This window comes from Anolis sagrei, chromosome 12, assembly GCF_037176765.1.
Source record: "Anolis sagrei isolate rAnoSag1 chromosome 12, rAnoSag1.mat, whole genome shotgun sequence".
Lineage (NCBI taxonomy): Eukaryota > Metazoa > Chordata > Lepidosauria > Squamata > Dactyloidae > Anolis > Anolis sagrei.
In genome coordinates, this window is record NC_090032.1 from 6251424 (window position 1) to 6268980 (window position 17557).

At 43.5% G+C, this 17557-nt stretch overlaps 1 protein-coding gene across 3 annotated transcripts in view; it reads left to right on the forward strand.

Moving 5' to 3' along the window:
* Positions 1-17557, forward strand: part of ADAMTSL4 (ADAMTS like 4) — a 74140-nt gene that overhangs the window by 36463 nt on the left and 20120 nt on the right. For all 3 annotated transcript variants that reach the window (XM_067472372.1, XM_067472374.1, XM_067472373.1), the window contains 4 exons: positions 1630-1699; positions 6481-7154; positions 8589-9597; positions 15603-15705. In XM_067472372.1, coding sequence (XP_067328473.1) covers positions 1630-1699; positions 6481-7154; positions 8589-9597; positions 15603-15705 — 1856 coding nt within the window. The remainder of the gene's footprint in view (positions 1-1629; positions 1700-6480; positions 7155-8588; positions 9598-15602; positions 15706-17557) is intronic.

Here is a 17557-nt window from a genome sequence, read left to right on the forward strand (position 1 = left end):
AGGGAGTGAGGGGATCTCTTGCTGTTAGCTCCAGCTTCCACCAACCTAGCAGTTCCAAAACAGCCAAGCAGGCATTTAACATACAGATACTAATAATTTGCATTACTAGTATTATCCCATTATTATTATTATTATTATTATTATTATCATTATTATGAGCCCTAGTTGGCGCAGCGGGTTAAACTGCTGAGCTGCTGAACTTGCTGACAGAAAGATTATTATTATTATTATTATTATTATTATTATATACAAAACATCACCACTGGGACCACCTTTACTGGTTTATGCCAGAGTCTTTGTAGACTATTATTATTATTATTATTATTAGTAGTAGTAGTAGTAGTAATTATTATATAGCTATTATATTATGTTTTTAAGTGCAGGCCAAGGTCTTTAGGCACTGCACCCAGTGTGCTGATTGCCATTATTATTATTATTATTATTATTATTATTATTAATATTATTAGTAATTATTATATAGCTATTATATTATGTTTTAAGTGCAGGCCAAGGTCTTTAGACACTGCACCCAGTGTGCTGATTGCCATTATTATTATTATTATTATTATTATTATTATTAATATTATTAGTAATTATTATATAGCTATTATATTATGTTTTTAAGTGCAGGCCAAGGTCTTTAGGCACTGCACCCAGTGTGCTGATTGCCATTATTATTATTATTATTATTATTATTATTATTAATATTATTAGTAATTATTATATAGCTATTATATTATGTTTTAAGTGCAGGCCAAGGTCTTTAGACACTGCACTCAGTGTGCCGATCACCATTATTATTATTATTATTAGTAGTAGTAGTAATTAATATATAGCTATTATATTATGTTTTTAAGTGCAGGCCAAGGTCTTTAGGCACTGCACCCTGTGGCCCAATCACCATTATTATTATTATTATTAGTAGTAGTAGTAATTATTATATAGCTATTATATTATTTTGCTAATACTATATTATATTTATAGTACAATATTATATTAACACTATTACTATATGATTATATTTATTATTATTATTATTATTATATTAAGATTATATTCTATTATGTCTTCAAATAATGCATGCCGATCTGAGTAGGGTGGTGGTATTATTATTATTATTATTATTATTATTATTATTATTATTATTGGGTTGTTTTAGGTTTTTTCAGGCTATATGGCCATGGTCTAGAGGCATTCTCTCCTGACGTTTCGCCTGCATCTGTGGCAATCATCCTCAGAGGTAGTGAGGTCTGTTGGAACTAGGAAAAAAGGGGGTGTATATATCTGTGGAATGACCAGGGTGGGACAAAGAACTCTTGTCTGCTGGAGCTAGGTGTGAATGTTTCAACTGACCACCTTGATTAGCATATAATGACCTGGCAGTGCCTGGGGAAATCTTTTGTTGAGAGGTGATTAGATGTGCCTGTTGTTGTGCTAGGACTGTGTGATGTATTGGAGAATGCTGGCTACCAGTATTAAAAAACTAAAATTAGAACAACACAACAACTCCTAGGATCCCATAACATTGAGCTATGGGCAGTTTAAGTGGCATCAAACTGGGTTACTTCTGCAGTGTGGACAATAACAATAACCAAACCAACGCGAAGGCTGTCTTGTTTGTCTTTCCAGGTTTTCCTTGGCTGGCTTTTCGCTGACTCTCTCTGTCCTCCTGGCCGGCTGCAGCCCAAGCCGCGAGAAGGTGAGTCACCCCCAAACAATGGGATTACTCAGGAGTTGGCCGGGAAACCCGTGTGCTTGGCGTGTTACATGTGCAACCATTGCCATGGCTCCCGGCTGCTGACTTTGCTGATAACAATGGCAATAACAACCATAGGAACGATCCTTGGAAGAGGCCTCCAAAGGCCGTCCAATCCAACCCGTTTCTACCAGACAGGGACACCATCAAAACCCTCCCTGTAGATGGCCATCTGGCATATGCTTAAAATAAAAAACCCTCCAGAGGTTGAATCACAGTCCCTAAAAGCCATGCAGACCAACCCCATTCTACCACTTTAATGCAATGGTCTCCTGGGATTTGTAGTTTGTTGAAGGCCAGCACTTTGACCTTGTAAAACTACAACTCCGCTTTCCCGGATTTTGGATTTCGGTAAGTTTTCCAGGCTGTCTGGCTATGTTCCAGAAGCATTTCCTCCTGAAGTCACTCTGCTTTGTTGGAGGCAAGTGTGACTGTTGCAGTTGGCCAGCGAACGATTCTTCCAGGCAGGAAGCAGCCAGGCTTTGAAGCTGCAAGGCCATTTAACGCTAATATATAAACCCCAACAGACCTCACAACCTCTGAGGATGCCTGCCGTGGATGGGGGAGAAACGTCAGGAGGGATTTGTAGTCCAAAGAAAAGAAATGCTTCCCCTCTGCCCTCGTCAGTGTTATCGTCCTGAGTGTCTTGAGACGCGTCCCAGCTGGGCAACGAAGTCAGAGCATTGAGAGGTCCCAAAAAGGGCGCATATTTCAGCCAAAAAAGGGCATTGCGCATGAAATCCCGAGAAGCTGCGTTTTGCAAAGCCGGGTCCGGAGCAGCCTGGGTGGAAGAGAGGCAGCGGCACCAATGTATTTAACCATAGGCGCATCCACACTGCAGAATTAATGCAGTTTGGTACCACTTCAACTGCCGTAGCTCACTGAGATCCTAGGAATCATATTTTGGCAAAGCATCAAAGCATTATTATATTCATATTATAATACTATATTAATATTATATTAAGAAATATAATAATTATGTATTGCTAATACAATAATATAATATAAATATAGTATTATAATACTAATTAATATTAATATTAAGAATATTATTAAGAATATTAATATTAAGGATATTATTAAGAATAATATTAATATTAAGAAATATAATAATAATAATGTATTGCTAATACAATAAAATAATATTAATATAGTATAATATTAATTATATAAAAATTACTATTAAGGATATTATTAGGAATAATATTAATATTAAGAAATATAATAATAATAATATATTGCTAATACAATAATATAATATTAGTATAGTATAATATTAATTATATTAATATTAATATTAAGGATATTATTAAGAATAATATTAATATTAATAAATTTAATAATAATAATGTATTGCTAATACAATAATATTAATATAGTATTATATTAATATTATATTAATATTAATATTAAGCATATTATTAAGAATAATATTGATATTAAGAAATATAATAATAATGTTGTTGTTCATTCGTTTAGTCGTCTCCGACTCTTCGTAATAATAATAATGTATTGCTAATGCAATAATATAATGTTAATATAGTATTATAATATTAATTATATTAATATTAAGAAATATAATAATAATAATAATAATAATAATAATAATGTATTGCTAATAAAATAATATAATATTAATATAGTATTATAATATAAATATAATAATGCTTTGATGCTTTGATTGTGCGTTCCTGCATGGAAGGGGGTTGACTAGATGTCCTTTGGGGTTCCCTTCCAACTCTAGGATTCTATGATTCGGACGCTGGATGGGCATCTGTCGAGAGGGCTTTGGTTGTGTCTTTGTTGCAAAATGGACTGGGTTGCCCATTGGGGTCTCTTCCAACTCTAGGATTCTATGATTCGGAGGCTGGATGACCATCTGTCGGCAGGGCTTTGGTAGTGTCTTTATGACAAAATGGAGTTGGACTGGATGGCCTTTGGGGTTCCCTTCCAACTCTAGGATTCTGTGATTCAGTGACTGCATGCCCATCTGTCGGGAATGCTTTGATTGTGTCTTTATTGCAAAATGGACTGGGTGGCCCATTGGGGTCCCTACCAACTCTGTGATTCAGAGGCTGGATGACCATCTCTCAGGAAGGCTTCGATTGTGTCTTTATTGCAAAATGGATTGGGTGGCCCATTGAGGTCTCTTCCAACTAGGATTCTGTCGGGAAGGCTTTGATTGTGCCTTTATTGCGAAATGGACTGGCTTGCCCATTGGGGTCTCTTCCAACTCTAGGATTCTATGATTCAGTGGCTGGATGGTCATCTGTTGGGAGGGCTTTGGTAGTGTCTTTATGACAAAATGGAGTTGAACTGGATGGCCTTTGGGGTTCCCTTCCAACTCTAGGATTCTATGATTCGGAGGCTGGATGACCATCTGTTGGGAGGGCTTTGATGGTGTCTTCATGACAAAATGGACTGGGTGGCCCTTTGGGGTCCCTTCCAACTCTAGGATTCTATGATTCAGAGCTCGGATGGCCATCTGTCAGGAGGGCTTTGATGGTGGCTTTATGGCAAAATGGAGTTGGACTGGATGGCCCATTGGGGTCTCTTCCAACTCTATGATTTGGAGGCTGGATGACCATCTGTCGGGAAGGTTTCAATGGTGTCTTGATGACAAAATAGAGTTGGATTGGATGGCCCATTGGGGTCCCTTCCAACTCTATGATTCAGAGGCTGGATGACCATCTGTCGGGAGGGCTTTGATTGTGCCTTTATTGCAAAATGGACTGGCTTGCCCATTGGGGTCTCTTCCAACTCTAGGATTCTATGATTCAGAGGCTGGATGACCATCTGTCGGGAGGGCTTTGATGGTGTCTTTATGGCAGAATGGAGTTGGATTGGATGGCCCATTGGAGTTTCTTCCAACTCTAGGATTCTATTATTCAGAGGCTGGATGATCATCTGTTGGGAGGGCTTTGATGGTGTCTTTATGGCAAAACAGAGTTGGACTGGATGGCCTTTGGGGTTCCCTTCCAACTCTAGGATTCTATGATTCAGAGGCTGGATGACCATCTGTCGGGAGGGCTTTGATGGTGCCTTCCTGCACGGTGAAGTGGTCAGACTAGATGGCCCTTGGGGTCTCACCCAACTCTTCACCTTCTCTGCCCAAAAGGGCAAAACTACAACTCCCAACCGCAGGAGGAGGGACATGATCCACCCCAAGCCAGTTTTGTGCTACGAAAATCCCCTTTTCGGGGAAACAAGGTGACGGAGAGCCAGGATTATTATAGAATATACACCATATTTCATATATATATATATCCTTTTGAACCAGAAATAATCTTGTTTGGATTTCCCAAAGAGACAGCTAATCCGAAGGATAAGAACTTGGCCAAAAATATGCCAAAATGTTTTTGCGATCAGGTTTGCGGAAAATGGAGATCGATGATAAATGAGCGCCATTACGTAAACAATACTCTCAGGCAGGGATATATATATATATATATATATATATATATATCAAAACTGGAATAATACCCTTTTGAACAAATCTGGGAAAATGTAATAATAACAACCATTTTTTTTATGTACTAATTTTGTGTTTCAAATAATAATATAGTATAATATAATAATATTATATTATATTATATTGTTATATTATATTATATTAAAATAATATAATATATTATAATATAATAATTATATATTATATTATATTATATTATATTATATTATATTATATTATATTATAGACCATCAAAAAACACATATTTCTGATGGTCTTAGGAATTCCTTTATCATAGTCGTTTGGATTCATAGTGCCTTCTGGATGTAGGTGAACTACATCTCCTCTAAATCACTGTCAGTTCATCCCAAATCCCTCCAGTATTTTCTGTTCATCATTGGGGTTCTGTATGGGAAGTTTGACCCAATTCTATCGTCGGTGGAGTTCAGAATGCTTTTTGATTGTAGGTGAACTATAAATCCCAGCAACTACAACTCCCAAATGTCAGGGTCTATTTTCCCCAAACTCCACCAGTGTTCACATTTGGGCTTATTGAGTATTAGTGCCAAGTTTGGCCCAGATCAATCATTGTTTGGGTCTATAGTGCTCGCTGGACGTAGGTGAACTATAACTCCCAAACTCAAGGTCAATGCCCACCAAACCCAGTATTTTCTGTCGGTCATGGGAGTTCTGTGTGACGAGTTAGGTTCAGTTCCATCGTTGGTGGAGTTCAGAATGCCCTTTGATTGTAGGTGAACTATAAATCCCAGCAACTACAACTCTCACATGTCAAGGTCTATTTTCCCCAAACTCCGCCAGTGTTCACATTTGGGCATATTGGGTATTTGTGCCAAGTTTGGCCCAGATCAATCATTGTTTGAGTCCATAATGCTCTCTGGACGTAGGTGAACTATAACTCCCAAACTCAACGTCAATGCCTAGCAAACCCTTCCAGTATTTTGTGTCGGTCATGGGAGTTTTGTGTGACAAGTTAGGTTCAACACCACCATTAGTGGAGTTCAGAATGCTCTTTGATAGTAGGTAAACTATAAATCCCAGCAACTACAACTCCCAAATGTCAGGGTCTATTTTCCCCCAAACTCCACCAGTGTTCACATTTGGTCATATTGAGTATTTGTCCATAGTTAGGTTCAATTCCATCGTTGGTGGAGTTCAGAATGCTCTTTGATAGTAGGTGAACTATAAATCCCAGCAACTTCCAATATGGCAGCTGGAAGAAAACTGTCCGTAACCCATTCTCGTTCCCCCGCAGGTCCCGCAACGCACACCTCGCCAGGCTTCGGAAGACGACGGCACGGGGAGCTCGGTACCCGGCGTCTGGAGCGTCTGGAGTCCGTGGTCGGCGTGTTCCCAACGCTGCGGAAGAGGGGTCTTGGAGCGGAGCCGGGACTGCCAATCCCCTCATTTACGTGTCCCGTGGGCCGGGAGAGCAGATCCGGTCCCGCCGCCGATTTACCCGCCTCACCCAGGATCCGCCGGGCCACATCCGGCCCGCCCGTCTTTCCCGCTCCATATGGATCGAAACCCGAATCCGGCTTTGACCTTCCCAAGCAGCGGCTCGATCCTTCCTCTCCATAACCCGAGTCCTCCATATAATTCCCCGAACCGCTACAGCCGGCAAGAGGAGTGGCTCCCGAGTTGGCCGCGGGGTGTCGTGGCTCCCCAACACAACCGCCGGAGGGACCCCACAGCCCAGCTCTCCGGCCATGTTTCGTCCCAAAGGGCATCACTCAGCTCCCCAGTTGGGGTTGCGTCCAGGCCCCACGTTCCGGCCCCCCGTGAGACGCTGCCTTTGTTCAAGCCTCCGAGGAGGGACAGCCCAAATGGGGGTCCGAGGCCCGACGGGTCTCATCACGGCAGCCAGTCAGATAGCGGACGGCATCGATGGGGGTCTTCTCCGACGTCCGAGTCTCAAGCAGCCCGGAGGTGAGAATCGGGGTCCAATTCTGTGTTGAGAATCAGGAAGGTTTAGGCTTTTAGTATGTGTGGTTTAGATAGGCCAAGTTGACTTATTTAGATTAGTAGTTAGGGTTTGGAGAAAAAGGGGAAGAGAACCCCAGTAAGAACCTTTACTGTAACAGAGATAACAGAGGGAAAGAATAGGCTAGTACCTGGAGTGATCTGTTAAGGAAAGAAACACATTTTGAAGGAAATAAGTTTAAAACCTGTCTAGTGGAAAGAACAGTCCTCTTAAGAGTTGTTTTATGAAAGGTTATAAATGTAACCACGAAAGGAATGCACCTCTAAGAGTTAAGCAACATTGAAACCATGAAGCTTCTATACTTCAATAAACAGAGATAACAGAGGGAAAGAATAGGCTAGTACCTGGAGTGATCTGTTAAGGAAAGAAACACATTTTGAAGGAAATAAGTTTAAAACCTGTCTAGTGGAAAGAACAGTCCTCTTAAGAGTTGTTTTTATGAAAGGTTCTAAATGTAACCACAAAAGGAATGTACCTCTAAGAGTTAAGAAACATTGAAACCATGAAGCTTCTATACTTCAATAAACTTATTACAGTTTCTCTTAGAGGTTTGGATTTAAGAGAAACTGTAATAAGTTTATTGAAGTATAAGCTTAATGGTTTCAATGTTTCTTAACTCCTAGAGGTACATTCCTTTAGTGGTTACATTTATACTTTCGTATACTTTCAAGTCAAGCTGTGCTACACATCAAAGGAAGATAAACAAAATATTACAGGCCAGTGGCTGTGTTACCGAATTTGTAGATTCATTACAAATTGTAGGAGACTCTGACAAATTGGTAACGTCCCTACATAAGCATAACATTTTTTGGAAAAAAAATAAGACAAATTGCAAGAAAGGGTTCTGAGAATCGGGGTCCAATTTTGAAGCTAAAGACCATCATTTGGTAATGATGCTCGTTATGCCGGGGAATACATCTGGTTTCAGTCAGGAGATTAGCATATATACCTGGAGTTTGCTCAGGTTTCGTGGGAGCGATTCCCCTCTGTTTTCATCCCATCTTTCTCTAGCTTTTAACCATAACTTTTTTATTTTAAGTTTTAACCATAACCTTTTTTAACAAATAAGACAAACCGCAAGAGAGGGTTCTGGGAATTGTAGTCGCCGATTGTGTCCATTCTCAGCCAATCAGAGCACAGACCTTTTATTGCCTGAGAAACAGTGAGAGAGAGAGAATGAGAGAGAGAACTTTAACTTCTGGTAGGAACTCGGAGACTTTTCAATGGTCCTGGAACCTAACACCCGTGATAAGTGAAATATCGCATCCCTACTTAGCAGATTTTCACTTTTCGCGGGTGGTCCTGGAACGTAAAATCCGTGATAAGTGAAGGAACACTGTAAATAAATGATCCTCACACGTGTGTTTTGTTGCTCCCAGGTCCCGGGTTCGGGAGGCCATCAAGCCCGGGAAGTATGGCTACGGGAAGGTGCCGTTTGCGTTGCCCCTCCATAAAGACCCGGCCGAGGAGGCTGCCGGTCGCTCGAAGCGGCACCAAGCGGAGCATCCCGGTCCTCCGCCGCCGCCTCCACCTCCTCCTCGCCCCACATCGAAGAAGCCCAAACGGAAACCCAGTCACGAAGAAGGGGCCAGGAGCCAGGAAAAGGACCCCACTGGTTCTGGAACACATGAGAAGGAGAAGCATCCTCCGGTGGTCCATGCGGCGGAAGGACGCGATTCAGGGTACGATTCAGGGCATGGCGGCACCGTCAACAACCGAGGTCCGGAAGACACGTCTCAACCTGTGCAAAAAGTGGACGATTTGACAATATCTCAGCCTGTGGAAACAGGTACGGCTACGACGGCTCATAGTGAGCATCACCTTGGAAAGGCGCCCACTGTATCCTCTGCAGTTGGAGAAACCCACCCGGAAACAAGACCCCAAGAAGGAAAAAAGCTTCCCGAAAAGTCGAAGGGTGGCTCGGCCCCAAAAGCGAGTGTACCACCTACTTCTCGGTCGCACCATTCCGGAGTCGGTGCCAACTCCCAAGGCCGAGTGGAGCTTCGCCTGTCGCACCGAGTACTCAAAAATCACAAGCAGACGGCAAAAACGCCGGAGCCGTCGACTCGTTCCAGAGGTCCGCAGTCGCCCTCGGGGCAACCTCGTACCCGGGCACATAGACAGAACGAGCCGCGAACGGGAGGAAGCGGCAGCTACGGGTCGCGGTCCACCCACAGCCTCTTCGTGGACCGTCCTGCGGCCCCTCCCCGGGCTACGGAGCCCGACATTTGGCTCCTGCACCGCGAGAACCCCGTGCAATTCCATGCCCGGGGTCAAGGGCCGCCCCAGGCGGGGCCCGAAGTGCCGCAATGGAATCTGTATTATCCTGGGACGGAGACTTTCCGCTGCGAAGGAGAAAGCAAGCAATACAAAGCCTGCAGCCAAGAGGTGAGGATGCACATATATGTATATATGTGTGTGTGTAGATGTATGTGTGTGTATATTTGTGTGTGCTTGGATATATATATATATATATATATATATATATATATATATATACACACACACACACACACACACACACATACATACACACATGTGTGCATGTGTATATGTACATGAGTGTGTGTATGTGTGTGTGTAGATATCTATATAAATAAAAATGTAATGTTCGTTTGTGGGATTAACAGAACTCAGAAACCACTGGACGAATTGACACCAAATTTGGACACAAGACACTTAACAACCCAATGTATGTCCTTCACTTATAAAAACACGGAAAAACACAGCAGAAGGGACTTTAAAGTCAAAACATTACAACGCACAAAACCACATATATATACACAAACACACATATATACACACATATATGCGTATACACACACAAAACAGAAAGGAGGAAGGAAGGAAGGAGAGAAGGAGGGAAAGGGAAGGAAAGAAAGAAGGGTAGAGAAGGAGGGAGAGAAGAAGGGAGGGAAGGAGAGAAAGAAGGAAAGAAAGAAAGATAAAGAAGGAAGGAGGGAGAGAAAGAGGGAAGGAGAGGAGGAAGGAAAGAAAGAAGGGTAAAGAAGGAAGGAAGGAGAGAAAGAAGGAAAGAGAGAAGGAAGGAAAGAAAGAAAGGGTAAAGAAGGAGGGAGAGAAGAAGGGAAAGAAGGGGGAAGGAGAGAAAGAAGGAAACAAAGAAGGGTAGAGAAGGAAGGAGGGAGAGAAAGAGGGAAAGAAAGAAGGGTAAAGGAGGTAGAGAAGAAGGGAAAGAAGAAGGGAAGGAAGGAAATAAAGAAGGAAGGAAGGAGAGGAGGGAGAGAATGAGGGAAAGAAGGAGAGAAGGAAAAAAGGTAGAGAAGGAAGGAAGGAGAGAAAGAGGGAAAGAAAGAAGGGTAGAGAAGGAAGGAAGGAAGGAAGGAAGGAAGGAGAGAAAGAGGGAAAGAAAGTAAGAAAGGTAGAGAAGGAAGGAAGGAGAGAAAGAGGGAAAGAAAGAAGGGTAAAGAAGGAAGGAAGGAGAGAAAGAGGGAAAGAAAGAAAGGTAGAGAAGGAAGGAAGGAGAGAAAGAGGGAAAGAAAGAAAGAAAAGTAGAGAAGAAAGGAAGGAGAGAAAGAGGGAAAGAAAGAAAGAAGGGTAAAGAAGGAAGGAAGGAGAGAAAAAGGGAAAGAAAGAAGGGTAAAGAAGGAAGTAAGGAGAGAAAGAGGGAAAGAAAGAAGGGTAGAGAAGGAAGGAAGGAGAGAAAGAGGGAAAGAAAGAAAGGTAGAGAAGGAAGGAAGGAGAGAAAGAAAGAAAGAAAGAAGGGTAAAGAAGGAAGGAAGGAGAGAAAGAGGGAAAGAAAGGTAGAAGGAAGGAAGGAGAGAAAGAGGGAAAGAAAGAAGGGTAAAGAAGGAAAGGAGGAGAGAAGGAGGGAGAGAATGAAATAAAAAAGTGAAAGAGGGAAGGAAGGAGAGAAGGAACGAAATAGAGACAGAGGGAAGGAAGGAAGGAAAGAGACAAGGAAGGATGGAACCAAAGAGCAAAGGAAGCGAGAAAAGAAACAGGGAGAGAAGGAAGGAAGGAGAGAAAGAAAGAAGGAAAGAGGGAGGGAAGGTTGGCCACAGCAATGCGTGGCAGGTACAGCTAGTATCTATATAAATAAAAATGTAATGTTCGTTTGTGGGATTAACAGAACTCAAAAACCAGTGGGCCAATTGACCCCAAATTTGGACAACATACACCTAACAACCCAATGTATGTCCTTCACTAAAAAATAATAATAATGATTTTGTCATTTGGGAGTTGTAGTTATTGGGATTTATAGTTCACCTACAATCAAAGTGCGTTCTGAACCCCACCAACAACAGAATTGGAGCAAACTTCCCACCATCGGATCCTTTTGGGGTGGCTTTTGGAAAACTTGTTATATATACCATTAGATCCCAAAGATGCCGTGCCTTTTGGGGATGATGGGACTGTTAGTCCTGCACCTTCTGAAAGGAGGTATTGGAAAGGCTTGATGCTTTGGCAAGCGGGGGAAAAGCATCATTAAAACAGAAGTTTTGCCAGCCATACTGGGATCAATGCCAGGGGAAAAAAACTAAGAGGGGGGCGGGAATAGAGAAGACAATCCTTCAATTATATTCCCGTGGTTTTTGAACTCTTCACCTCTGGGAAAACCCTTTTCCCCGTTGGCTTGCCTGGCACGGATTGGTCCCACGCGGGAGATTTTCGGAAGTATTCTGAAAGGGCCCTTTCAGCACAAAAATGCATTCAGAAATGCAAAAATGCAATCCATGGACGAGGCTGAGTTGGAGCAACCGGGGAAGCCGCGAGAGTTTGGGATCCTAGCGTTGCACTCTCTCTTTCTCTCTTTGCTTCTCCTTATACTGAATTTTAAAAAGAAAAGAAAAATGAACTCTGATGAATAACAGGCCTTCTGGTTCAGAGGGAAGGCAGGGATGAATTCCCAGGGTTGGGAACAATGGGCGTTGGTATTGATCCTTTCCAAATTTCCCTGATTGCTCCGCGGAGAGAAGAACCTCAGTGCGTTTCGGCTTTATTGGGGTTGGGGTCCCCTCTGCGGAATAGGAGGGGTGTCTGGGCCGAGGCATTTAGTCTGGGGGTCAAGCCAACCTTGGAAATGGGTCTGATTTTGGACTATTACTTCCTGAATAATAACAACAACCATCACCACCACCACAACAACCACCACCACCACAGCCACCATCACCACCACCACCTCCACAACCGCCACCACCACCACGACCACCACCATGACAACAACCACCACAACAACAACCACCACCATCACAACAACTACCACAACCACCACCACAACAACCACCACCACGATCACCACCTCCACAACCGCCACCACAACCACCACCACAATCACCACCTCCACAACCGCCACCACCACAACCACCACCACGACAACAACCACAACAACCACCACAACCACAACAACCACTACCACCACCACCACAACAACCGCCACCACCACAACCACCACCACCACAACAAGCACTACCATCACAACCACCACCACAACCACCACCACCACAACCAGCACAACCACCACCACAACCACCACCACCACAACAACCACCATCCCCACCACAACCACCACCACCACAATCACCACCACCACCACCACAACAACCCCCACCACAACAACCACCACCACGACCACAACCACCACCACAACCACCACAACAACCACCACCACCATCTCAATCACCACCACCACAACAACCACCACCCCCACCACAACCACCACCACCACAATCACTACAACAACCACCCCCCCACCATAACCACCACAATCACCACCACCACCTGAACCACCACCACAACAACCACCACCACCACAACCATCACCACCACAACAACCACTACCATCACAACCACCACCACCACCACCACGACAACCACCACCACAACAACCACCACCACAACAACCACCACCCCCACCACAATCACCACCACCACCACCACAACAACTCCCACCCCCACCACAACAACCACCACCACAACCACAACTACCACAACAACCACCACCACCACCTCAATCACCACCACCACAACAACCACCACCCCCACCACAACCACCACCACCACAATCACCACAACAACCACCCCCCACCATAACCACCACAATCACCACCACCACCTCAACCACCACCACCACAACAACCACCACCACAACCACCACCACCACCACAACAACAACAATAACAATAATATTGTTATTGTTGTTATTAGTGTTGTTGTTATTGTTTGAAACACAAGATGAGTACACAACAAACAAGATAGCTATGCTGGCTTTTGTATTGGATCACACGTCGGACACTTCCCAATGTCTTGGACTGTGTGATGTATCGATGAATAATGCATGCAGAAAAGGGTGGCCTTTTGCAGCTGACAGAGCACTGATTATTTTTAAGTGCAGGCCAGGGTCTTTAGGCACTGCACCCATTGTGCCCATCACCACTGGTATCACCTTGACTGGCTTGTGTCAGAGTCTATTATAATAATAATAATAATAATAATTATTATTATTATTATTATTATTTGAAACATAACAAGATGAGTCCACAGCAAACAATATCGCTCTGCTGGCTGTTGTCTTGGATCACACGTCGGACACTTCCCAAGCGTCTAGGACTGTGTAAATTATCGGCGAGTAATACGTGCAGATCCCAGTAAGGTGGCCTTTTGCAGCTGGAAGGTGGTAATTTTGTCAGTGCCGATTGTGCTTAAGTGCAGGCCAAGGTCTTTAGGGATTGGGATTGTGTTTCAATAATAATAATAATAATAATAATAGTTTTGATAATGAGGATGATGATGATGATGGAATCTCCTTCTCTGGAGGTCTTTAAGCAGAGGCTGGATTGAATTGTGTTTCAATAATAATAATAATAATAATAATAATAATAATAATAATAATAATTTTGATAACGAGGATGATGAGGATGATGAGGATGATGATGGAATCTCCTCTGGAGGTCTTTAAGCAGAGGCTGGATGGCCATCTGTCGGGAGGGATTGAATTGTGTTTCAATAATAATAATAATAGTTTTGATAATGAGGATGATGACGACGACGATGGAATCTCCTTCTCTGGAGGTCTTTAAGCAGAGGCTGGATGGCCATCTGTCGGGAGGGATTGGATTGTGTTTCAATAATAATAATAATAGTCTTTGATAATGAGGATGATGATGATGATGGAATCTCCTTCTCTGGAGGTCTTTAAGCAGAGGCTGGATGAGCATCTCTCAGGAGAGATTGGATTGTGATTCAATAATAATAATAATAATAATAATAATAATAATAGTCTTTGAGGAGGAGGAGGAGGAGGAGGAGGAGGAGGAGGAGGATGATGATGATGATGATGATGATGTTGATGATGATGAAGTCTCCTTCTCTGGAGGTCTTTCAGCAGAGGCTGGATGGCCATCTGTCGGGACCACCTAGACTGGTTTATGCTAGAGTCTTTGCAGTTCGATCTTTAAATCCTATTATTATTATTATTATTATTATTATTAGCCTCTGGATACTAGCTACTTTGCTTAAAAGTGGAGTAATGATAATAATAAGTGTTGTTGTTGTTTGTTTATTTTTTAATTATTTATTTATTAATTATTTAGTACATTTCTAAATCCTTAGGGTCTCGAGTGAGAGGCCCTAAGGATTTTCCTATACAGAGTCTTTAGAAGCTTGAAAGGTTTAACAAAGGTTCTCAGCCTTCCGGCGACTTCTTGTTGTTGTTGTTGTTGTTGTTGTTGCTCCACTTGTAAGCAAAGTGACTAGTGTCCAGAGGAACAACAGATCTTCCTAAACTAAGATGTCTTGGTGCGCTGGTACGGCTGTACCAAAAGCTCCAACTTCCTTTTCTTTCTTTCCAAAGTTCCATGCATTTTGCAATAAGGTAGCTTCCCTTGGTTTGCAATTATAGGGCCAATGACCCATCAATCATTGTTAAGTTTTGGTTCCGCCCCTTTCCCCAGGGCTCTGGGAGGAGAGGGAGCCATTTTAGGTCAGTCTCGCATTGGAAAGCTTAGCTACAGGACGTGGATTAGCTCCACCTGTAGAGAAGCTTCGTTTCTCACAGCATCCGGGGGAAATTCCGGGGGGAAACAGTTCCAAAGGACTCCAGCTGGAGAATCTACAAAGCCTTGACTGGTAGGCCTACTCGGGACCCATGAAGCAGTTTGGAACCGGGAGTAGAGTATTTGATTGTTTGTTGAAGACTTAAGCAATAATAAAGGACTTTGTTAAACCTTTCAAGCGTCTAAAGACTCTGTATAGGAAAATCCTTAGGGCCTCTCACTCGAGGCACCCCGGCTTCCCGCTGGGCACAAAGAGCATGTCCTGTTCAAAAGCCAACTGCTATAGGCCCAGCGCGTGACAGCACACTTGGTTTAGATGCCATGGCACTCTGAAATATCCATGGTTTCACCCTCCGGTCCTTTTCTATTTTCCTTCCGCAGCCCTGTCCTCCCGAACGTCCAGATCCGAGGTCGGTCCAATGCGCCGCATACAACAACCAGGAATTTATGGGCCGATTTTACGAGTGGGAACCCTTCAGAGACGGTAAGAACGCAGCCAGCAAAGCTCCTACTTCACCACTTTTTGCCCGTCATCATTTGGTACGGGAAGTCTCCTCTGCACCACTATCCTTTTTGTTTTCATGTCAGGAGCGACTTGAGAAACTGCAAGTCGCTTCTGGTGTGGGAGAATTGGCCGTCTGCAAGGACGTTGCCCAGGGGACGTTGCCCGGATGTTTTGATGTTTGACCATCCTTGTGGGAGGCTTTTCTCATGTCCCCACACGGGGAGCTGGAGCTGACAGAGGGAGCTTATTCACGTCAACACTCCACTTCTGCAGTGACTGAACCTCTCTGGATGTTTTTAAACAGAGGCTAGGCTGGATGGCCATCTGTTGGGGGAGCTTTGACTGTGTCTTCCTGCACCTGCTTCTTTGACCCTGGAACTCAACAAAAAAGCTCCTGTTTGGTAGCAGACTTCTTTTGAAGCGGGTGAGGTGGTAATCCTTTGCGATATTATACATTTTTCACCAGAAGCAACTTTAGATAAATTAGGAATCAGCTGGTTTTCCCTGTAATAGGCAGTAAGAGCACCTAAAGCTTCGGAGAGTTTCTGTTCAGTCATTTCAAAGCTGCCTGCTTGGGTGGTGATGGCATGATCGTCAGCATAGATTAAATTCTCTGTCCCTTCTGGGAGTAGCTGATCATTTGTGTCAATGGTAAACATTAGGAATCCGCTGGTTTTCCCTGTAATAGGCAGTAAGAGGACCTAAAGCTTCGGAGAGTTTCTGTTCAGTCATTTCAAAGCTGCCTGCTTGGGTGGTGATGGCATGATCGTCAGCATAGATGAAATTCTGTCCCTTCTGCCAGTGGCTGGCCATTTGTGTGAATGTTAAACATTAGGAATCAGCTGGTTTCCCCTATAATAGGCAGTAAGAGCACCTAAAGCTTCTGAGAGCTTCTGTTCAACCATCTCAAAGCTCCCTGCTTGTGCGGTGATGGCACGATCATCAGCATAGATGAAACTCTCTGTCCCTTCTGGCAGTGGCTGGTCATTTGGGTCAATCGTAAACATTGATGGAGCATAAACCACCTGAGAATCCATACTACGGTCTACACTGTAGAATTAATGGAATTTGACCTCATTGTAACTAGAATCACAGAATCCTAGAGTTGGAAGAGAGCCCCAAAGGCCATCCAGTCTAACCCCATTCTGCCAGGCAGGAAGACATCGTCAAAACCCTCCCGGCAGATGGCCATTCAGCCTCTGCTTCAAAGCCTCCAGAGAAGGAGACTGCGTTGGACTCCAAGGCGGCCTATTCCACTGGCAAACCAAGGATGTGGAGGCCTGGGAGTTGTAGTTTTACAAGGTTGCTGGCCTTCTCTACTGGTAAGGGCCAAACTACAAATCCCCAGTCTACAAATTCAGTCCTTGCAGACGACCAATTCTCTCACACCGGAAGTGACCTGCAGTTTGTAAGGGCCAAACTACAAATCCCCAGTCTACAAATTCAGTCCTTGCAGGCGGCCGATTCTCTCACACCGGAAGTGACTTGCAGTTTGTAAGGGCCGAACTACAAATCCCCAGTTTACAAATTCAGTCCATGCAGACGGCCGATTCTCTCACACTGGAAGTGACTTGCAGTTTGTAAGGGAAAACTACAAATCCCCAGTCTACAAATTTAGTCCTTGCAGACAGCCGATTCTCTCACACCGGAAGCGACTTGCAGTTTCTCAAGTCGCTCCTGACACGGGAGAAAAAATATTCCATTTTGGACATGGAAATACCCCACGGGTTCACTGCTTTTCCGCATGTTGTTTGCAATGGAAATACCCCTCCACTTTGCCACCTTTGCCCCATCCTTTTGGGACATGCATAGGAATAGCCTTCTGCATCAC